The sequence below is a fragment of the Mastigoproctus giganteus genome, chromosome 6 (genome assembly GCF_048544385.1).
Source record: "Mastigoproctus giganteus isolate SK-2022 chromosome 6, ASM4854438v1, whole genome shotgun sequence".
NCBI lineage: Eukaryota > Metazoa > Arthropoda > Arachnida > Uropygi > Thelyphonidae > Mastigoproctus > Mastigoproctus giganteus.
In genome coordinates, this window is record NC_143580.1 from 126,347,742 (window position 1) to 126,372,974 (window position 25,233).

At 37.0% G+C, this 25,233-nt stretch overlaps 1 protein-coding gene across 2 annotated transcripts in view; it reads right to left on the bottom strand.

The window, feature by feature from the left end:
• Dhc64C (dynein heavy chain, cytoplasmic) overlaps nucleotides 1-25,233 on the bottom strand; it is a 1,460,071-nt gene that overhangs the window by 475,397 nt on the left and 959,441 nt on the right. The window contains exon 62 of one of the 2 annotated variants that reach the window (XM_090376486.1): nucleotides 3,259-3,454. In XM_090376486.1, coding sequence (XP_090232612.1) covers nucleotides 3,259-3,454 — 196 coding nt within the window. Of the gene's footprint in view, nucleotides 1-3,258; nucleotides 3,455-23,890; nucleotides 24,087-25,233 lie in introns of both variants that reach the window. The other variant, XM_090376487.1, reaches the window with a different exon arrangement.

Here is a 25,233-nt window from a genome sequence, read left to right on the forward strand (position 1 = left end):
AAATGGTTCCTGTAGTTTTGACTAACATCTCTTTTAACTTTTCCATTAGTTTTATACTAGTAAAAAAGTTGCTAAAGTATAAATGAAAAGGTTTTTGATTGTGTTTCAACATAATTTCAGGAAATCTGACAACACGATCTCCCCCCTAATCCAAAGCTAATTTCATTTCCTGCTCCAGTTGTAGGATTTCTTCCTTGATATCATCAAACCACACCAAATATCCAAGTGTTGTAGCGCTGCACCAAATCTTTTAACCAAAACTGATTTCTTTTCCAAGAATGTACTATTTCCATTCATGTTTTCCAAAGTATTCACACATTGACTCGTCAAAGCTTTAAAATTCTTCCAAAGGGGCATACTGAAGAAACTTTTCATTCAGACAATTCATCTGAGGTCTGAGTTCATTAAATTTATCAGAATCATCTAATTTAGTGTTGTCACGGAAGTGTAAATTTCAAAAGACAGCCTCAAATCTATCAAGTTTCTTTGCATTGGCAACAAGAAAATGATGAATATCAGATGCATTCTCCCAAAACATCCTTATTCTTGATGCTGAATAATAGCCACTAATGGCATTATTCTTAAGAAGCACTTCATTTCTTCATTAGTTATCTGCAAATTTTGATTTTTTTAAAAACCATACCTATTTGTTTCAATCAGTAGCATTTACACTTATTATATCATCATCAAAGAATAATTCGAAATATTGCAATGGTAACTGTTTTTGGTTTTTAAATTATTTCATGTGAATGTCTTCTGCTGACCAAGCACCAATTTTAGGCTCAATGTTTCTCTTTTCCAATTTGTGCTTTTGTAGATATTTCTTCCTTTTTTCTTCAGAGGTGAATCAGATTCCTCACCTTCAATTGAAGAATCATCTAAAGCAGCTTGAGAGTTAAGCATGCTTCCAGGCAAATTATTTATCATTCCCGGACCATCTTCTTCACCAGAACCTTAATCAGTAATAAAAAATTATTTTTTTTTATCCTTCATGGGAAGAGAGCCATTTTCAGCTGAATCCAAAATGTCATTTAGTTTTTAGGGAATTTTGGATTTGCCATAAAACTGTTTAGGACCATTCTGCTGAAAAAAAAGCATGTTGGTACGTATACACCGATGAGCCAAAACATTATGACCAGCGAGTCATTATGCAAATCGAAGCAACAGCAGGTGAACTACGGCATGTGTGTGGGTTGGGACACGGTATAAAAAAATAACTGATACTGAGCTCCATTAATCAGTGTTACTCTTGTTCTTCAGATGAGAAAGGCAGTGGACTTAAGCAAGTTTGACAAAGGCCAAATTGTAATGGCCAGACGACTAGGTCAAAGCATATCCGAAATGGCAATAGCATGGTGCTCACGGTCAGCAGTGGTTAGTACCTATTGAAAGTGGTCTGAGTAGGGGAAAACCCACGAACTGCCAGCGAGGTGTTGGACGACTATGGCTTATCGATGCTCAAGGTGAGCGAAGGTTCTCCCGGATGATACGTGGCAACAGAAGGGCGACTGTTGTGCAACTCGCTGGCAATTGGAATGCTAGTGATGGGAGTAATGTGTCACAACACACAGTACATCGAACCCTCCTGAAAATGGGGCTGCGTAGCTGCAGGCCACTCTGAGTGCCCATGCTAACCACAGTTCACCAGCGACAATACCTACAATGGGCATGCGAGCATTGAAACTGGACCTTGAGTGATTGGAAGAAAGGTCGTCTGGTCCAATGAATCAAGTTTCCTGTTGCACCATGTGGACAGCTGGGTATGTGTGTGTCGTTTACCTGGGGAAGTGATTGTGCCTGGATGCACTGTGGGATGAAAACAAGCTGGTGGCGGCAGAGTCATGCTTTGGGCGATATTCTGTTGGGATACCCTGGGTTCAGTCATCCATGTGCCGGGAGCTCTAACATCTACCATCTACCTAAATTGCTGACCAGGTACACCCTTTTTGACAACAGTCTTCCCCTCTGGCGGTGCAATCTTTCAGCAGGATAATGCGCCATGCTACACCGCCCGGATTGTTCGAGACTGGTTTGTGGAACATGAGGAAGACTTCTAGTCCCCAGACATCAATCCCATCGAGCATCTATGGTTTGTGTTGGAACAGCAACTCCAACCTGTGGAATTTCAACAACAGACCTTACAAGAGTTAAAGGATCTGCTGGTTACGTGTTGGTACCAGATACCACAAGACACATTTAGAAATCTTGTAGTATCCAAGCCTCACAGGGTACAAGCTGTTTTGGCTGCATGTGGAGGACCAACATCATATTAGATAAATGGTCAATGTTTTGGCTCACTGGTATAAGTATGTACATATCTATGCATGTATATAGGTAAGAACGAATAAATCTTGCATTGCATATATATGTAAACTGAAAGAATCATATGTTGCAATATTCTTGCCATCAGACATTTTTTTATGCAAATGCCTTAAGTCCTAAATACAGGGCACTGATTCGTAAATGCATATAACTCAAGAACATTTCAGATGGTAAACTTAAAACTTATACTGGGTAAAATTTACTGCTTTTTGATTAAAACAAATATAAAAAAATCATAATTTGAGAATTGACAAATAGCGAAAACACTTACCTGTGTGAATAGGGCATGCGTGAAAATCAAAACTCGAAAATGTAGCTTATTTCAAAAGCACCAACAACAAACCTATCACTTAAAAGTCACAAACAACACCGAGTATATTTTCTTCAAAGATTCCTGGAACACGAAGGATTTGTAGTTTTCGGTTTTCTATGAATTTTTTTTAGGCGGACTATATAAAGGATGTTACGCATAAACAGGTTAACAGAAGCCACAGTGTCTGAAAATGTCCTAGTCCCCTTATTTGAAATTAAAACCTTGAAAACCTTCACCTTGAACGGTACTACAATGGCATCATCTGATTTGTGGATAATGATAAGATGTAGATATGCTTACCCCTACTATTTTCCCTAACATGCTGATAAAAATATAAAAAATACATAATTATCTAGAGTTGGAAATGAAAGTTCATTTAAGAATGCCTTTTTTTTTTCTGGAAGTTGTTGTTTATAAATTTCTGTATAACTTATACATGTGACATTAAATGTATATTCACCTTTGAAAAGGACAATTAAAAATTTCCACTTATAAATTTTTTTATAAACAACCAGCAGCTATCACATAGCTGCCAGTTGTTTGGGTGGTTAAAAGAAATAGTAACATGCATTTGGAAATAAATAACAGTTTAATATACATGATATCAAGAATAGAAACCTTACGCCAAAGTTTCTGAGGAGAAGTTGACAATTGTAGGAATGAAGTTCTCACGGATGATAACTGAACGTATAGCTCTCCAATCTGGGGCAGGCTCCCCAAGGAGGAGGCAAATTGATTCCAACGCCATCTTCACAGGAGGGGGAGGGTTACTCATAGAGCGCACCTCCACTAAGTGTTGCCGCTTGATGCTTTTTACAGCTGCATTTATTATTAAAAGAAAATAAATACCCCTTTATAGCCATTAATCTTATTCAAATGCACTGGTAAGTCATTTGGGAAGAAAGAAAAGTTACTCTATTATATAAATTAAAGGTGAAAAATATATTATATATTCAAAAGTTATCCACTGAAATACAAAATGAGTTGTCATAAATGACAGATGAAAGCTGATTTAAGATTTTTATTTTCCTCCATATTATTTCTTAAATGTGACTTCCTTCCTGCATTAAGAATAAAATAGAATACAAAAATAAAAAAAAAGTGGAGAAGAACAGAATTTATTTATAAGCACCTATTATACATAAATATTCAAACTATAATATAATAAAATTTCAAACATACAAAATAGAAAAAAAAAAAAATAAATAATAAAATTAATTGTATATAAAGTGTTATATGCAAAGTAACAACATAAAAACTTGTAATCCATGTTTCTTATACAGTGGATTCCGGTTATTTGGGCCACTGGTTAATGGGGGCAGCCGTTTATTTGGGGCAAATCTTAAAAAAACAGAATCCAATCTAGAAAATAGCGAGGGTTTACTTCGCTTAATTGGGACAACATGCCGTTTAATTTCGACAAGAGACCGCAGCACTGGAGATTACCCTATGATTGTCTGCGATCGTACCATGTGATTTGGTCGGATTTCTGGAGGTCAAAAGAATTAACAGTCACCTGTTTATTGGGCTTTTCTGTTAATGCAATCTATCATAAACGGATAGTGATATTTTTTTTTTTTTTTTGTTAGTTGTTGGCACATCGGCTTCTGTGGCCATAATGCACCTTGCCCGAGGCGGGATTTGAACCCGTGACCTTTGGGTTGCCGGTTATAAATGGATAGTAAACTCGATCTTATTGAATTTGCGATAATACCAACAGCTGGAATTGTGGGTTATGGCGAAATGTGTTGACACTTCTATGGAATCTTCAATCATATAAAAAAATAAATTTTCAGAATCTTCTCTTCATTCCTATTTTTAATTAAAGCTTAATGTGTAACTTGTTACCCCGTTCTCACTTGCACATATCATGTTACTTGCAATTTGTGTGTGCCGAGTCCTTTGTTATTGATTGCTTATCTTTTTTACTGTTTTAAATTTTAACCCCCACCCACAAATTTCACTGAACAGAAATGTCAACTAGTTAGTATGTACATAATACAGTATGCATTAATTATTCTGATTATCACGTATATTCTTCTGATTTTCACGTATCATTTTATTTTTTAATTGGTAAGATAATAAAGGGTAAATTTGAGCTTAATATATCTTTACTTTTATAATCTGTGGATAACATTCCTACTATTTTCGCTAATTAGAATCACTGTTTAATAGAATTAAAATTCAATTCACAAACGTGATCACAATGACCGACCCTTACTACATATCGCATAGCGAATGGTACTTTACTATGGTGAGTCCATTGTACTGTGATTTGATTGTACAGTGAACCACCGTACAATAAGCGGGGATTCATTGTATTTTTAACTATTTACACGAAACTTCGGATAATTGGGGCAGCCGCTTAATCGGGCCAAAATGTTCTAGTCCCGATGTGTCCCAATTAACTGGAATCGACTGTACAAAAAAAAAATCCATACGCTACATGACTTATGCTAATATCATTTATTGTGAATAAAAATGGAAGAGAACATTGCTTTGCAGTGTCTTAAGTGGTCAAGGAAATTATGTATTATAATCACAAGACAGTAATGTTAAAAAAAAAAAAAAAAATTTCATAGGCAATCATTTACTTCGACAAAATGTAACGTAAAAATTACAAACTGTAACAGGCTGAGCACACGATGTGCTATACCGTGTTCCTATTTAACTTGCAACTAATGCAATTTAAATTAAAAAATTCAAGAGAGAATTTTAAAAAATAATAAAATTAAAACAACCACTACTTAAACTGGGAAGCACATCAGTATGATAACCTGCTGAAATAGGTACAAATATGGCCTAAATGACACGAAGCAACTACTGCATTGCAGATTAAAAGATAGTTCTGGGGAACACAGGCAAAAATTTTAGGGGCCATATTACAATGTGCATGAAACAAGATTTAGATTGTTCTAGCAGCCACTGAAATACAGTGGCCACTAAATACAGTGGCCTGCTTTATTTAAATAAAAATGACAACGAATGCTAAAATGCAATCATGAGCGACAGAGAAAACTAAAGCGACACATATATATGACCAACACTCTTTAAAAATCTGGAACTAAGGCAAATTAAGAACAAAATGCAAAATTCACTATTGACAGGAGCAATGTCTAAACAATATACATATAGTTACTTAAACTATCGACACTTAATTCCACAGTTTGAATGGTTATTAAAATATTCACATAAGTTACTTTTGATTAGGTTTTCACTTTCTAGTGTGATTTGTTAAGAATTTAGTTGCACATCATCATATTAAACAATGTGAAGTTAAACAACTAAACAATCAGCATATTAAACAATAAACTAATCTATTTGACAGTGAAATTTTAATTTCATTTTTAGTTTCTTGTTTCAGGATTTACATGGTGTTTAGCGTATGTCCAGGGAACATTAAGGGTGGTTACGGAAAAGCAGGCTAATGTCATTAATAATTGCAAAAACCTCAGCAGCTAGCTAGCTCTCTCTCTCTCTCTCTCTCTCTCTCTCTCTCTCTCTCTCTCTCTCTCTCTCTCTCTCTCTCTCTCTCTCTCTCTCTCTCTCTCTCTCTCTCTCTCTCCTATTTTTAAACATTTAAAAACAATGTTTCAGGAATGTGAATATTCGGAATATATGCAAAAAAAATTTTCTCCTTCTGGCATCTTATTTCTAAAGTTGATAGTTGATAGCACAAACTCAAATTTTTGTCAGAAAAATATTCATTTCACTAATTTAAAATGAGATTATAAATGACTAGGTTATTAGTGATGAAAACAATGTTCAATTATAATCAAGCATTACAAAAGAGTTAATGCAAGTAAAGTAAAGTGTGTTAGTTGTCTGACAGGGGTTTCTCCACCTCCACATTGTATTCTTTGTATGTATGACACAGAACTCTGTGGAGGCCAGGGATTTAAAAAGTGTGTGGGGAGTGGTTTGTTGTGTAGTGTTGTTGTTGTTGTTCGGTTTAACGACACAAGGGCTACTAAGGCCAAATTGTGTCTCTTCAGCGTTAACTGACAAAAAGCATATTGTTAGAGAAATTACATTATATGCTTCCGTACAAACCAATATGTTTTAGATATAATAAAAGTTCTTCTATATTTGCTTCATTTCCTAAGATGCGAGATAAATCAGGTGATATATTCAATTTAGAGAGAGACTGAAAATTATTTGACCGGATGGTTGAGTGTAAGGGACAATCAACCAGGAAATGACAGACTGTAAGTTGCGTTTGACAGGATGGGCACTGGGGTGGGCTTTCACCCAATAATAGAAAGATGAGTATGGTGAGTGTGTCCAATTCTGAGTCTTGCCAGTACCACTTCCTCTCGTCTGTTTCTTCGGAAGCCAGACAGCCACAGCTTTGGATCTTCTTTTATCTGGTAAAGTTTATTGTTAGGGTCACTTTTCCAGGTCTGTGACCATTTATTGTAGCAGGCTTTGCGTACGACAGACTTAAAATCAGAGAAAGGAACCTGAGGATGTTGTGAGAGAGCGGGTTGAGGATGTTTAGCGGCAAAGTCGGCACTTTCATTTCCCGGAATGCCTGAATGGCCAGGGATCCAGCAAAAACTAATTGACCGATTGGACACACTGCAAGCAAATAGCTGGGAATGAATCTGTTTCAATGTAGGGTGAGAAATGGAGGAATTCTTCCTTATGGCAGAGACAGCACTAAGAGAATCTGTGTAAATTATGGCAGATGAGATGGAAAGCTCAATTACCTTACTAAGCGCCAACTTAATGGCATATAATTCAGCTGTGAAGATGCTGCAAGAAAGCGGTAGTGTGGCTGAAATTGTAAATAAAGGAAAAACTGCCGCAGCACCTACCATACTCTCAGTTTTTGAACCATCGGTATAAATTTTACAGGCATGGTTGTCCGTAGCATGAGCTGAATGTAACTGTCTGATGTTGCAGGAAGGTATATTTTTCCCCCACTGGAGGAAGTATGTATCTTGAGAGACAGACACATATGTCCAAGGAGCAACAGGTGTAGTTGTGTCTTGGAAGATTTCATTTAAATCGACGTTCCAAGTCTGAACAAGCTCTTTGATCCTGAGGGAGGCGGGTCTATTTTCATTTGGCTTGCTCTCAAAGAAGGCTTCCCAACGAGTATTACAGAGATATTCCCAACTTGGGTGTGATGGTAGACTCTAGATCTTAGCAGCGTAGTGAAGCAGTAGTGTTTTTCTACGCAGGTGTAATGGGGGATCATGAGCTTCAATATATAGACTTTGGATCGGAGAAGTCCTGAAAGCTCCCAGCGCAGTCCTCAGAGCACTATGATAGATCATATTTAGCCGTTTTAAAGTAGTGCTCCTGGCAGAGTCATACACTGGACAACCATAATCTAACCGTGAATGGATTAAACTTCTATAAAGATGCAGCAAAGTACACCGATCAGCTCCCCATGACATAGATGAGACCGAACGAAGTATATTCAAATGCTTTAAGCAAGAAGTTCTCAAATAAGTGATGTGAGCTTGGAAATTTAGTTTGCGGTCTAATATTAATCCAAGAAATTTAACGGTATTAACGAGAGGGATTGGAATATTGTTTAAATGTAATTCAGGTTCAGGATGGAGAGCTCGCTTCTTGCAAAAGTGAGTGACAGTGCATTTATTTTCTGGCAGTCTGTAACCGTTCCGTGAAGTCCAGGATTCTATTTTGGTTATGGCAAGTTGTAGTTGCCGTTCAATGGTATTCATACTTTGAGATTGACAGGAAATGGTAAGATCATCTGCATACATATAAGTTTGAACAGTTTTTGGGATATCTCAGGTCATGCTGCTAACTCGGATTGAAAACAGTGTTGGACTGAGTATTGATCCCTGTGGGACTCCCTCTTCCTGAATGTGAGATGTAGAGAGGACGTTTTTGTATCGGACTTGAAAAGAGCGCAATTTCAGGAAATTCTGAATTATTTCTGGCAAATAACCCCTAAGCCCCAGATGGTAAAGGTCCATAATAATACCATGCCGCCATGTAGTGTCAAATGCCTTTTCAAGATCTAAATTTACCATGACTAGATGTTGTTTCATGACAAAGGCATTTCGGATATGAGACTCGGCTTTAATGAGCACATCTAGGATTGATCTATTTTTTCGAAAGCCATATTGGTGATCTGGAAGGAGATTCTCTGACTCCAGGATGTAAGTGAGCCTAGTATGAGCCATTCTTTCAAAAATTTTTCCCATGCAGCTTGTAAGAGATATTGGCCTGTAGTTTTCAACACAGGAAGGATTTATTCCTGGTTTTGGTAAGGCGATAATGAACGAATGGTGCCATGAAGATGGATAGGCATTTTCAGAGTAGATCCGATTGTAAAAAATTAATAGGGTTCTCAAGTCTTCTCCAAGTAGATGCTTTAACATAATGTAATGAACTCCATCTGGACCTGCAGCACTATTGGAAGATCTGTTTAATGATTCTTGAAGTTCTGTTAACGTAAACGGTTGGTTGTACGGGAATGAACGGTGCGTGGAGAAGTTAATTTTATACCGTTCTGCACCTGCTTTGATTTTTTGGAAGGTGGAGGCGTAGATGGCAGAAGCTGATATTTTTGCAAATGATTCTGCTAATGCATTTGCAACTTCTTCGGGAGTAGAAATGTCTTTCCCTTTCCAATGAAGTATCAGAGAGGGCAGCCGAGCAAATTTGCCATTTAGTGCCTGTATTCTTTTCCAGATCACTTGTGTGTCCGTGTCTTTGGTAATAGTGGAGGCAAAAGCAATCCATGAATCCCGTTTCGCTTTCCACCTAACTTTTCTAGCTTTTGCTTTTAGTCTTTTAAAAGCAATTAGGTTAGTAGTGGTGGGATACTTGCGGAAATGATTCCAGGCGTGGTTTTTATCCTGTTTGGCAATCAAACAATCTGTATTCCACCAGTTATTTCTGTGTTTTCGATATGGTGTGGATTTTGGAATGGAGGCCTTAGCTGCAGTCAGAATCTGATTGGTTATGTAAGTGTTGACATCATCAATATGTTGCCTTTGAACATAAAATCTGTCTAAGCGTATCTGGGCAGAATAGCCACCCCAGTTTGCCTTTTTAAACTGCCAAGTGGATCGTTGGTCAGGATTTGAAGTTACCCCTGTTTGTAGCGAGCAAATAATTGGAAAGTGATCACTGTTGAAGGGATCGGTTAATACCGACCATGTCATGATTGGAAATATGGATGGTGAACAAATTGACAAGTCTATTGCGGAAGCAGATCCGGTTGCTAAGTGGATGTAGGTAGGAGATCTAGAATTTAATAAATTAAGATCATTATTATGCATAAATTCCTCCATCAATTTGCCTCTTATATCCATTGTGGCCGATCCCCACAATGGATGGTGTCCATTAAAGTCACCAAAAAGACAAATTGGAGTTGGGAGTTGTGCAATGAGGTTGTCAAGTTCTGAAAGCAGAAGTGGGGCAGATGGCGGAATATAAATGGAAACAATGGTAAATGACATACCAACTGCAAGGCGAGCTGCCACAGCTTCTAGGGTAGTTCTCAATTGGATCGGCTTGGATGGTATGTTAGCGTTAACAAGAATAGCAACTCCTCCACGTGCAGGTGATACCGAGTTCCTCTCTCGTCTGTAAATGGTATAACTTGAAAATTTTGGCAAAACTTGGGGCGACAAGAATGTTTCCTGTAAGCATACACCTATGGGATTAAATTGAGCTATTAAATCTCTTACGTCATCAGAATGAGTGCTTAGTCCTCTGCAATTCCATTGTATGATCTTATCCATTATTTAGGTTTACCTAAGGGTGATTCATCTGACTGTTTTCTGTACGTGGGACATTTTTTCCGGTCCTTTTTTGAGAATGTGGGGCGTCCAGTATCCATGGTGTCATCTGCATGGAGTTCTAGAATAGGTTCCTCATTGTCTAGCAGCTCATCTACATCCATGCTTTTGGAGGGAGATTCCATTTTTTTTGAGACTGATTCAGATTTTAATTGTTCTTTTCCAACTGGGACTAATGGGGTATGAGTAGGAATGCTGATTGGAGTATTTGTGGCTTCGCTAGTTCTTTTTGGAGGATTATCTTTCTTTGAGGTTGAAAGCGTAGATTTGAGTCAGTTCGCCAGAGAGGTGTTTGGTGAAACTGATACATCTGTTTGAGCTGCAGTAGAAATGAAGTTCCGAGTGCGAGCTGCATAGGAACGACTACTAGGCAGGGTCGACACATAACTTGTCTACGTGCCTCAGGAAAGGTGACTTTATTTTCTGTTTTGTACTTTTGAATTTTCTTTCCTTTAATCCATAGCTCACATGTTTTGGAAAAAGCTGGGTGGCTTTCTTTGCAGTTGGGACAAACATGGGTTTTGACAGAGCAATCCGCTTGAGCGTGATCTTTAGAGCCGCAGATGGGACATATGGCCTCACCTCTACATGCCTGCTGCGAATGCCCGTATTTCTGGCATTTGAAGCAGCGAACGGGATTCGGGATAAATGGTCTTATACGACAATTCAAATAGCCAGCTTTAATTGAGGATGGTAAGTCTGGCGTACTGAATGTTAAGATGATCAATCTCGTTGGAGTGAGATTTCCATCTTTTTTAGTCATAATCCGTTTCACATTTGTAACTTTTTGACTACTTAGTTCTTGAAGTAGCTCTTCTTCGGAGACTGTAATTAGGTCCCACTCACTGATTACACCCTTTGATGAATTTAAGGTTCTGTGTGGAGTAATTGATACTGTGAGCCCACAAAATGATGTTGTGTTTAAGAGCCACTCAGAATGTTTAGCGGTGGCAGTTTCAATGAGGAGATCTCCGGATTGTAGTCTTTTCACCATTTTTGGTGATCCAGTAATTGATTCCAAATATTTTTGAATCAAGAACGGTGACAATTTTCCTACAGGTTGGGAGGATAAAGAATGAATCACCAAGAAATTTGGTAATTCATCATGGCATTCAGGTTCCCTTCTAAGCCTTTTGGGCTGGTTGGTGTCACGGTCGTTTTCAGGAATTTCTGACCTTGAGCTTGATGGCTCTAAAGGTGGATAATTAGTCGTATCCATGTTAGCTCCCTTTGGCCCTGGGGGTATATTTTTACCACCCAGATTACCGGCCCCGCCACGGGGAGGCAGGAGCAGTGTCGCTTGTGGCCAAGCGTATAGGTTAGTACAATTAGTAAGACTAATTTAATTAAAGAAAAAGGTTCTTTCCTTCTTCTGGGCTCTCTTCTTAGTGCTTTTAAGAAAAAGGGCTACTTAACGAAAAAGTTTAATAATCAAGGGGGAAAACAAAAGAGAACCTAGTTGCTTAGAGGAAAACGCTTTTCAATCGCACGAGAATCGCTTGGCCACGGAAACGCTTGGCACCCGGGGCCGTTGTGTAGTGTTATGTTCTGAATATTCCTGTTCACTATCATCCTTTGTCCCGAAGAAATCTTCACTCACTTTTATGTTGTAGAATTCATACAAAGGTGAATTTATCAAATACTGTAACATATTTTCACTATTTTCTTCTGCACATATCCTTGTAGATATCATAATTTATGTACGAGTCTTCGATTTACATGTACATTAATGGGATAATCATCATCTAATTCTCTAGGTAATTGATGAACCATAGTATTTATGTTAACTGGTGCATTTATTACTTGTCCAAGGATCCCATATTGTCCATGTTCATAACATAAACGACGAATTTGCATAAAGGGTAATTTGACATAATGTTGTGATATCAAATGCTCAGTTACAACATCCAGTGGAGGCAAATGAGTAGAATATGTTGGATATATAAATCCATTTGATGTAGCCATAGTTGGTATCTGTCTGTCTTTTAATTAAGTATGACATGTATAACAAGTCATGAAAGTACTCACTTCTTGTAAATGAAATTCATTCAAGTAGTTCATATATTATTATTATTATGAGCCATATGGTGCAAGGAAGCCTGAGGGAGGTTTTATGCTACACCAGCCAAAAAAAAAAAAAAAAAAAATTGAGTCAGAGAGAGAGAGAAGAAGGGAATCACTAAGAAAGAGAAGAATGATGATATCCAGCTCAGGACCCTGGTGTGCCAAGCCCAACTCACCAGATGCGAGCCCCTGGAGTTATATGAAGTTATTGGAAATGGTTTCAAATCTAATTGAAATCATAAACGATCACAAACATTACAACTAAACACAAATGGGTTTTTGTACACTAGTTTTTCGAACTCACTGTCAGCTTGTGTATCTCAGGAAATTAGGTGGCAGGACCTACCAGAGTACTTATTTAAAAATACTGGTGCACCTGGTCTGCCTCCACAGGGCCAAGTGTGGGCAACACTGGGCCTCAGTAGGGGTCCAGCGGCTAAACGGCCAGATGAACAACAGAACACAACACTACACATGTACAATATCCATACACTTTTAAATCTCTGGCTTTACCAATGAACTGGTACACCCACAATAAAAGCAACGTGGAGATGGGCGAAACCCCTGGTGCCGTTAGGCACTAAATATACTTTACACTTTACTTTGTCAGCTCATGCAGACAATATATGGATGTAATCAGGAATCTCTTTATTAGCCATTTCTAATTTCGCTTTTTTTTGTGCACGATATTCCTTCATTTGTTCTGCTGGAGTTTTAGATTCCTGGTAAGTATAAGGCATAGTAGAACTCCGTGGTTGAATTTCATTATTATTCGGATAAGTTTGAATTTCTAATTTCCTTTTCTTCCATTCGCAATATTCCTTCATTATTTCAGCTCAAGTTTTTTTGGGTGCAGTTTGACAACTCCCAGGCGTAATGGGAACATTCTTGTTGAATTTCATCTGGATTCACATTTCTGCCCAACTTCCCTTTCTTTCATTCATGATATTCCTTCGAACGTTGGGCTGTAGATTTTGCCATAGTCACTCATGTATTAATCATTATGCTGATATAACGGTATAATATAGCATGTCGCTGCTCAATTGTACTTGTCGTATCACACAACTTGTGTCATTGCACACAACAAGTACAATGCATGCACATTGGGTTTCGTGATGATTTCTAGGTAATGTAATGCTTTTCTAAATAATGCTAGTAAAATTGTTTTTAACATCAAAAAGGGGGAGGGAGAGAACACTAGAATTTGGAAAGGTCGAAAGAGGTTTACAAAAAAGCGGCTGGATTTAGACATTGATTAGAATTTTGTTAGTAGCTATTCAGTCCGTTTAGTTAGAGTGGGGTGGACGACTGAAGGATGGGGGATGATAGAGTAGGCATCCCCAAAGATGTCATATGGAGATGGGCCCTGCCAGGCGAAGTATGGGGGAGGCAGGGAGGGAAGGGGCCAGAGACCCATCTCCTCTCCTCCCCTCTGCCTTGGGATGGGGGGTTTTAAAGAGGAACCGGGTTTGAGTACCTGGTTCAGATCGCCAAATGGCTTGCCGGCAGCAAAGCTACAGTAAGGCTCCATCGGTGATAATTGTCAGGTCCATGTAAGTACTGAATCCAGTAGGATGGTCAAACTGCCCATCCTGCTCAGGGGTAGGATATGTTAGCTGGCAGTGGGGGGATAATCTATCCCCAATGCCAGGGGTGGGTGGGAGAGATATAATTACTTCATTCATAACCTGCATTCTCACTGTACTTGCATTCTATTTTTATACTTTTTTCTTATATTTTATATATATTTTTTGTGTTAGGTTATATATATATATATATATATATACACAGCAATTCCTCACTTAGCATGGCTTCAAACACCAGGGTTTCACTATAACACAGTTTTCAATTAAGTTTAAGTCTTCAAAAAGGCCTTTGTTATCAGATTCCATAATAGTCAAAGTTTATTGCTTTATGACTAAAATGTTCCCTCGCTCTGAAAGCTCCTGTTTCTTTATATTTTTGTATTCTAACTTATAATAAATTTATTAGTTTTCAGAGGAAGCAATAAACTTTATGACTAAGTTTAAGTCGAAAATTTACAGTAATAGCCTAGACATGATATCTACACGTATTCTGCATTGTCGTAGCCTAGGTATGCATACATATATGCTGCGGTGCCAACTCTATTGTCTCACATGCACCAATAGCTCTCCTCAGGCAGTCAGTGGCAATGTGCAGCAGAGTTCCATCCTGATGAGACAAGGTGATAGCATTTCAAACTTTTCATTTTGCAATTTACTTTTTACCCCTTTAAATACTAAATGAGTCGAAAGAGGAAAAGTAATGAAAGCGGTGGATTTACTAAATGTAAATGGCTTACATTAGGAAAAAAAAAAACCCTCGATGTTATCAAGTGCCATGAAGTTGATGCATCATATGCTAAAATCATGAGGGAAAATAAAATTAATGAAGCATCAGTGCGAATGATTATTTGAAAGAAGGATCAGTATAAAGAGCAGGGAATTTCTACTGCATCTTACATGACAAAAGTGATAACTACGCAAAGAAGTTCGCTATTGATTAATATTGAACATCTTTTATTAATATGGATAGAATATGGAAGTGCAAACAAAGAAACTGCTACATTTCCCAGTGAATTGAAAGACATCATTGAATAAGGACGAACAAATTTTCAATGTTGACAAAAGTGGACTTGTGGAAATTAGAAAACCAGTAACTTTTTTAGCTGAAAACGAAAAGGCCCAAACTGAATATAAAGCATCAAAAGATTTGTTTAACATTTTTGTTGGGTGGAAACTCATCTGGGGATTTTAAATTGAAGCCTCTACTCATGTTCAAAGCCGAAAACCCAAGAGCTCTAAAGGGTTGTGTAAGAAGCACATTGCCTGTAATTTGGCGATCCAATAAGAAATCATGGATTACAAGAGAATGGTTCACAAATTTTTGTCTGATGGTTGAATGTTACTACAAAGATGAAGGGATGGAGTTCAAAATTTTGTTGCTTTTACACCAGGCCATCCACCTGAAATTTCTGATTTCAATGAAAAAATAAAAATATGTTTTCTTCTACTTAATGCAACATCTCTCTCTTACACCCCATGGATCAAGGCATATTATCTGTGGCAAACTTTTCCCCAAGCAATTGAAGCCTCAACAGGAGTGGGATCTTCATCTTTACAAAGTTATTTTGGAAAAATTATAACATCAGGAATGCAATCGAAAATATATCTGCATCTTGGCTAGAAATCACTGTCAACAACATGCATTCTGTTTGGCAGCATGTTTTACCCCATTTGGAAAATATCATCACTGGTTTTGAATCATAAGTTCAAACCATTGCCTAAAACACTGTGGATTGGAAAAGACTTGGGGTTCGAAATTTATGCCAATGAACATGATTACATTGACTCACATGCAAATGCCTTAGATGATGAAAGTCTCTTGAAATTGACAAGCAAACTGTATATGAAGTAGAGGAAAACAATTCTGAAGTGGCATCAAAAGAATTTTCAACAGAAGAATTGGAGAAAGTTTTTTAGGGGGTTGACATGGCCTGCGAGGTGATTATAAATGGAAATCAGAATGTTGAACACAGCATCAAGATAGGGCAAATTTTACAAGATGGGATTAGACACTTCCTAATTCACTTCACAAATATATGTAGTCTCAATTCTAATCACAACGATGTCCATTTCCACTTTCAGTCTGCCAAACCCCATGTACTTTTTCTGACAGAATCTCAGTTATCGGTTGATTCAACTACTGCTCATCTCCAGTAGTTACCAAAATTATTCGCTGTATGATTCCTTTCGCCTCAAAGGTGGTACTTGTGCATATGTCCGTTCCAATATTCGCTGTCAGAGACTGGGTAATTTGGAATCTCCTCTTTTCGATCTTCTCTAGCTTAAAGTCTCTCTACCACATTGTGTCAAATTCATCTGTTGTCTTGACCATTCTCCCAACTCCACTAATCACTTGGAGCCCTCTGACTTCCTCTCTTTGCAACTTGACTTTCTCCAGTCCAACTTTCCTAACAGTGAGGTAATTTTCCTTGGTGATTTAATGTTCACAACTTCAGCTGGCTTTCAAAGAAGAATTTAACATCTAAAATTAAGAATAGAGTACTGTTGGAGAAACATTCTTTTCTATTCAATTCGATATTATGGTACGTTCTAGTTTTTATTTTTACTTTTTTCTGTATTGTTGGCTGGTTACATTTACATATAATGATATTTCACGCAATTCAGAAACTGGTGCTTAGCAAAGGGGGATGCTATTAAATTTTCTTTTAATTTGGACTATTTTCTAAATTATTTAATTGTTTTCCAACAGTACTTTATTCTTAATTTTAGGTGTTAAATTCTTGTTCACTCTACTGGTTTGCCACGCTACTGGCATACTTTCATTTCTTTTCATTGTAATATAAAATTATAGTTAAATACATGCAATATGTTGTGGTTTGTGCATATTTGCTGCCATTGATGTCTGCTCTACTATCCTTATTTTTTATATTCACTTAATTTTGCACTTATTTCTACTATCTAATATTCAATTTATTAGGATTTAATTTAAATTATTTAAATTAAATAATTCATCTTTCATCTTTTTCTCACACACCAGGGGGAGGATGCATGTGTGTAATGTAATGTAAATTTAAATTCTAATGCACAAAGGTTAAGCTAAATAAGCAAGAAAATAAACGATTAAAATTAGGGTTAGTGTGTATTTAACTAACATTTATGGTTAGTGTTCTTTCTCTCATGCAATTACACTCTCATTCATTCTTTTGGCTTTCATTTCATTTATTCAACTCTTGCTTTTTGCACTGTATTCCCTGGGCACCTTAACTTATTATTATTTTTCAGTTGTGGTGCAGGCCTAGCTGCAAGTTTCTTGCAAGCCAGGGGAGAATGCAGAGATAGTGTTTGTGTTGTTAGCAAATATTGTTCTTCTAACTCTGCTAGTGATGATCTTAGTAAAATCTCCTACCATTCCTAGTACACTCCAATCAATGCCTCTTGTGGTCTTCTGTCAAAAGGAGGTCAAAACAACAATTTTTATGCCATGAAAGCTCTAGGTCTATCTCCACTTCTCAAAATCTCTGTGCTCCTGAGCTTACTCCTATTCCGTGTTGTCCTTCTGCTAGGAAATTTGTGCATATCCAACCAGTTCCTAAAAGGGATACAAAATCCCTTCCATCCAGTTATCATCCCATTGCAATTACCTCTACCTTTCTACATTAATGCAGATTATTATTATTAGCCATATGGTGCAAGGAAGTCTGAGGCTTATGCTGCACCAGCTGGAAAAAAAAAAAAAAAAACTCCGAATTACAGAGAGAGAGAAGTAGAAGGTAATCACCAAAAAAGAGAAGAATGACGATATCCAGCTCAGGACCCTAAGTGTGCCAAGCCCATACTCACCAGGTGTGAGCCTCTGGGGTTAAATCCAGCAACTACTAACTTCTAAATTATGTTGAAATTTCCAATCTGATCAATGATCAAGAATATGGATTCTTCCACAGTTGACCCACTGGTGATACACTGGATTGTGTTACCCATCTGTGGACAAATTCATGGAAAAGTTTAGTGAAACATATGCTGGTGCTCCCAACATTTTAAAGACTTGACTGTTTGGCCTAATGCAAAGATCAGTCTCTAGGATGTGATGCTCATCTGTGGACAGTGTCTCTTCCATCGTTTCTGTTGTAGCCTGCTTGTCCAGCTGGTTGTGTTGTAGCTGAGTTCAGGATGACAATCGCACAGCATAGTTGGTTCATCATGTGCTGATGCACAATGTTTTCATGTATATAAGATATTGTATATATTTGTATATTGTACCATGTCTATCATGCAAAGCAGATTTGCCAGATTTTTCCCTAGGGGCTGCTTTATTCAATAAATGGAAAAAAGCATTTGGCTTAAAGATCTTCTAAATAAGCTTCCCCCCTTATGAATAGCTAATCAATTTTTGTCATTGGGTATCCCACATCCTCTGTCTCCTATCCCTTCCACTAATGCTGGCGTTTCCCCAAGATTCACTTCTTTCTCCAACCCTTTTCACCTTGTATATTGATTATGTCTTTCACTGACTGGAAATCCTATCCAGAGTTTTGCAGATGATAGCACATTGTATTGCATCTTCTAGTTTGAGAAACTTTGCCTGGCACAAACAGCTTCAACTTCTCAAATATCCATTATCAATTCCTTGAATGCTGATCTCCAGATAATTCTCCTGCACATTGCAATCCACCTTCCAGTTTGAGAAACCTTGCCCTACACAACCTCAACTGCTCGAATATCCGCCATTAATTCTTTAAATTTCTGATCTCCAGGTAATTCCCTATTAGGGCCAAGAAAACTGCATAATTTCAATCCTTCCAAAAAACACTCCTGTCTTATATCTCACAAAAACAATTCTACTGCTCCAATGCTTAACATTGATAACATTCAGATTGCAAGAGAAAATAACAGAACCTTATTAGAGATTACATCTCCAGTCCGTGGGGATCTCCCCACACAATGGAGATGAGCAAATGTGTCCCCAATTCACAAAGGGTGACACGAGTAATTGCAGACCAGTTAGTTTAACTTCTGTTGTGGGTAAAATAATGGAGTCACTGGTTAAAGATGCATTGCAGGATCATCTAGAAAAGACTGCAGCAATAATTCAGACACAGCATGGGTTTGTTAAGGGAAAGTCTTGTCTGACAAATTTGATTGGTTATTATGATGGAACTGGATGCAAAAAATAATTTTGATATCATATACTTGGATTTCAGGAAAGCTTTTGATACTGCTGCGCATGGAAGACTACTGTACAAATTGGAACAGAATGGTATTAAGAGTAAGTTGCTACAATGGATAAAAGGATGGTTGAGTGGAAGAAGACTGAGGGTGGTAATCAATGGGTGCTGTTCTTTGTGGACTAATGTTATTAGTGGAGTCCCACAGGGTTCAGTGTTGGGTCCACTGTTGTTTTGTATATTTATCAATGATATTGATGAAGGTATATCGGGCTTAGTATTGAAGTTTGCAGATGATACAAAGGTTGACAGGGTTGTTAATGACAGTAATGGCAGTGTGTTACTGCAACAGGATCTAGAAAATTTGGGCAAATGGGCTGAGAAGTGGCAACTGAAGTTTAACATTGAAAAATGCAAAGTACTGCATATGGGTAGAAGTAACCCCAGAGAAATGTACCAACTGTGTGGTACAACACTTAAGGAAGTAGAAAATGAAAAAAACCTGGGAGTAATTGTGCAGTCAGATATGAAGTTTTCTGAGCAATGCGGACAGGCTGCCAGGGCAGGTCATGGGGTTTTGTCAGTGATATATAGGAATTTTGCTAGCAGGGAAAAGGAGGTGATTGTCCCTCTGTATAAGGCAAGGGTCAGGCCACGGCTTGAGTACTGCATACAGGTCTGGAGGCCTCATTTTAGGAAGGATGTAGATTTGCTTGAGCTTGTACAGAGAAGGGCAACAAGATTGGTGAGGGGAATGATGGGATCCTCTTAGCAGGAGAGGCTTAAGTTCTGCAAATTGCAGCAGCTGGAGACTAGGCACCTACAAGGTGATCTGACTGAGGTGTATAAGACCTTGAATGGGTTGAGCACGCTGAATTCTGATGGGATTCTTCCACTTATTCAGATTACGAACCTAAGGGGGCATAAATTGAAATTGCTGATGTAGAATAGATGTGCAGAAATTTGCCTTTAGCCAGCGGAGGGTTAATTGCTAGAACAAACTTCCATCTGTCGTTGTGGAAGTTGATAGGCTAAATAAATTTAAGGAGGAACTGGACAAACATTTAAAGGGAATGGTTGTGTGAATTTTTTTTTTTTTTTTTTTTTGGCTGATGCTGAATAAGCTCATACGCTTGCTTTCTTGCATCACATGCCACTACTACTACTACTACCCTGACTTCTAATCTCTCTTGGCATAAGCACATCACAAATATTGCTTCATCTTCATCTAAAAAACTGGGACTTCTCCTATTAAGATCCTAACACCCATCCAACCGTCCATGACCAATAGTGAATTGTGTGAACAGATTAATTATAAGCTTCTGAACTTATTCGTGTACTTAGACAAATTTGGCTTGGCCCTAAATCCGCAGAAGACTGTAATTATGGTGTACTCGCTCAAAAAATCCCCTACGCTCGTACACCCGAAACTTAATGGCAAACCTATCCCAGTTGTTGAGACGCATAGAGATCTGGGAGTAACATTTGATACGAAACTTACGTTCAAGTCTCATATTGACCTGATTATAAAGAAAATGAACTACTTACGTTGGGCAACAAAACAGCACCTCTTGCACGTGAAACAGACTGCAACAACCGCACGATATTTAAGAACTACAGTGTATTCGGTCATTTTGTATGGCGCAGAATTGTGGGCGTCAGCCACCCCTACCGACATTAGGAGAATATATGCAAGTGAATTCTGGCTGCTGAAGTGGGCAAACCATAAGCACCATCTCCCTCAACAGTTAAGGACCACGCAGCTCTCTGAACAGCTTAAACTGCAGCGTTTACCAGACATCATTGCCTGGAAACGATTAATAACCGCAATCAAAATGATGACTGGCACGATATCATCACCATGCTTCTGGCAGCTTTGTGAGTGGCACATCCCGCCATCTGCATTAAGAGGTACAAAATCCTTGAGAATGAAGACCAACAGACTGAAGATGGCCGACAGGTTTATACCCGCTAGTGCGTTAGAATCAATTCAGTGCCTAACACGTATAGGAATTGACCTACTAAGGCTCACAGAAGATCTAAAATATAGAAAACAAACCGCAGTGTGGTTCGCTGAGGCTACTGTTGCCTAGCAGTTGTGTGAATTTCTGTCAAGAACTGCGTGTGTGCAATTGAACAATGTATATCTCTCACAAGTTGATCAGTGGATGCGATGTCAAGATGAACTTTTGTATTACAATTGCCAGGACTCTAGACAGAAATGTAGTGAAGAGTAATGCAATTTATATGTCATCTTTTCGTGTATATTTATTGTATATTTGTTGCCCTTTCTTGTATATTTTAGACATTCTTTTATTCACATTTTATGGTAATCCCCTGGCATTTTCTGCCGTGAAGGGAATTTGTCACTTACCAATGTAAACCTATATTTAAATTTGGTACGACAAATAAAGATTTATTTATTTAAATTTAAGGAGGAACTGGACAAACATTTAAAGGGAATGGTTGTGTGAATTTTTTTTTTTTTTTTTTGGCTGATGCTGAATAAGCTCATACGCTTGCTTTCTTGCATCACATGCCACTACTACTACTACTACCCTGACTTCTAATCTCTCTTGGCATAAGCACATCACAAATATTGCTTCATCTTCATCTAAAAAACTGGGACTTCTCTTTTGCTCTTGGCAGTACTTTCCTTCTGAAAAGTACTCACTCTGTACAAATCTCAAATATGACCTACCACAGAATATTGTTTCTGCATCTGGGCTAAATGCAGACCCCAAACCCCCTCTCTCAGATATTGTTTGTACTACATGCCTTTTCCATAAGAACTTCCATGGGCACTGTCCTTCTGATTTGTCTGCAGTAATTGCTGCATACTTTCATCCAAACCATTCACATGCTACAACAACCAGTCAACATTCATTTACCAAACAACTTGAAACTCCCAGAGATGACTTTTCTTCTTCAACTTCAGCTTTCTGGAACAATGTCCTTTGCATGTACTTCCTAAAACTTACATATCTACAGAAATAATTCTAATATTAACATAACTAGTTCCTTTGGTCTCCCCAATCTTCAACACATGCATGTTACTAACTATTTTAGGTTCTAATACCTAAAATAGTTAGTAAATAGTTAGTTAGAAAAACCCCAAACACTATTAGGTTCTAATAGTGTTTGGGGTTTTTAAGAAAAAATAAAAAAATAAAAAAAATAAATAATAATAACATTAGGTTATATGGAGTATCATACCATAAATGAATATATACAAGTCTAAAGGAAAGTCAAAAATAGTTACACTTGGGCTAATGTTATGCTATGCAGGATACCATTTTAACTTATACATTAAAAAAAAAAGTTTTCCTCCTGGTGATATTTATTCGAGCCAATGGGAGAAAATGGATTTGGGTGACGTGATACAAGTGGGGAGGGCAATTACGTTACTACAAATGTGCAGGTAAATAATTACATAGATGATTTCCTGATTAGATTTCGATCAGTGCATTATAATGTTAGTATAATTACAAGAGGGGTGTAGAAGATTTGACTTATTCCATCATACCTCTACATTTTACATGGGACAAAACGGGAAATAAATGGCACTGACATAAAAATATGTGTAAAGTGGTCGCCCAGTTGAATAGCATCTCACTGCAAAATGTCGAGAGGTTACATTTGAAATTGCTGTTACGTGAAGCAAAACGTCCAAGGTGTTTCGAAGACTTGAGAACGGAGTAGTGTACAAGACTTTTCAAGAAGCAGCTTGAGTGGCAAGTCTAAGCAAATCAGTCGATTATGTGAAGGAAGCTCTTTGTGAAGTGGCTTCAGTAATGATGCCGAGCAGGTTAAGACATTTCTTTGTATATTTGATATTGGCTGGGGGTTGGCGAGTGAAGTGAGTAGGGGATGGGCAGAGCCCCCTAGTAAGAATTAAAAGAATTTGCCAGAGTTTGTAAAGACCAAAACATTTTCATGATATAATCTCATTCAATTAGAAAAGTAATACATTTATTAAGTAGGTAAACATAATTTGAGCTGCAATAGTATTACAGCAAAAGAAAACTGCAATTTTTTTTTTTTCCATAAATTATATGAATTTAATCACAAATCATTACTGAAAAAGTAGGAGAGAGAGAAACCAACTTAACTTCCAATACAGAAAATATTATTTTTATAACATTTTTTGTATTGTAGATACCACTTATAGAATATTCTTAATTATTCTTAGCCTTTTCATAACCACTTTGCTTTCAACAGTTGAGTAACTGACTGTTACAATAAATTTTGTCCAATCTGCATTTTTCACAAATAAAATTTTCTGCAGCATATAATAAATCTGTAATCTAATAATAATATATATTACATAAGAAAACACACAAGATACACAAATCCATTATTTAACTCATGTAGAGCATTGTATATCATATAAAGTGACACTAAGATATGAAAAGATCTATTATTTCTGAGATACATTTTTAAAGTAAAGTGAATACTGAAAAAAGCCAAAAAAAAAAGGGGGGGGATTCTAAGTACTTATTTAATTTCATATTGCCTTGCACATTTAATAAATTCCTGAACAGAGACAGAAAATTAATCTGATAAATCAGTAGTGATGTGCTGTGATTATATACCAAATATTTTCATCTAATTCCTGAACCCTAATGATGCCATAACAAAAACTAAAAAAAAAAAAAATAAAAAATAAAAAAATAATAATAATCATACGTTATCTCATCTGTCTGGAAGTTGACAATGATGTTGATAAAATTCTCCCGTATGATAACTGAACGGATTGCTTTCCAGTCATTTGTAGATTCCCCTAGTAGCAAACAAATAGATTCAAGGGCTAATTTTACAGGAAACGGAGGATTGGCCATAGACCGCACTTCTACCAAATGTTGTTTCTTGATAGACTTTACAGCTATAGGTAGCAAAATTATTCCAACAAATCAAAAAATAATTACACTAGTAAAATATAATGAAAAGAAAAATTCAGTAAGAGAAAAAATATTTAATGAAAATAAAAATCTAATAAACAGAGTAAACCAGAAATAAAAAAAAAAAAAAAAAAAAAGGCTTAATCATAATGCAAATAAAAAAAGCTAAAGAAATGAGTAAATCTATAACGATAATAAAAAAATAATTTAACATAATACAATGGGCTATTCTTTAAGAACATGCAAAAAACAAAAGAGGTTAATAACACTGGAAAAAACAAAAAAAAAAAAAAAAAAAAAAAAAACCTTGCTGCCTCCAGAGAAAAAGTTGGATTCTAATAGAAACTGATTCGCTAATTCTGAAAACACCAAAATTTTAGTAATTTAATGAATGACCAATTTCACACATGCAATAATACAAATGTTATCTTATTCATTTTTCAAAGTGATGGTACTTTGCACCCACAATGACAAATACAGTTCCATTTTCCTTCAGCCCAACAGAGGAACTGATGGGAATGCACTTCCATTATGCACTGTTCAATAAATATATGCCATCCATTAAGATTGTCTTGATGACCAGTTTGTTCAGAAGACCATTAATATCTTTACAAAAAAAAAAAAAAAAACACATACTATCTTCATTAAGGAAATAATTTGAAAACATTTCTTTTGACTTTTTTTTTATATACTGTAATTTTAGTTCCTGCTTGAAGTAATTTCCACTGTGGTTTGGGTTTGGGTTTTATTGGCGCATCATCCACTGTTGTAACATAGAACCAAGGTATTCTCACTCCTTATAAGTTTAAATCCCAAGCTAAGTCATTCAACTCTTCATGTTTAAATATAAGTGCAATGTATGGTTAATAATTTTCTGGTTCGTAGTCTGAATCTGTTTAAGTGGAAAGTCCAGCAAAGTTAAGGACAAAAGAATGCTTGCTATATTCATCATTGCTTCCTTTATCCAATGATTCTGTGGGATCAATTGGCAGGCTTTCATTATGTGGAATAGGGCCTTATTGCAGACGATATATTTAGATATTTAACACTATTTTTATTTTTTCTGAACATCACTGAGATTTCTGTCTTGCAGAAATACAACCAATTTGGATATGTGGTTCTCGCAACACC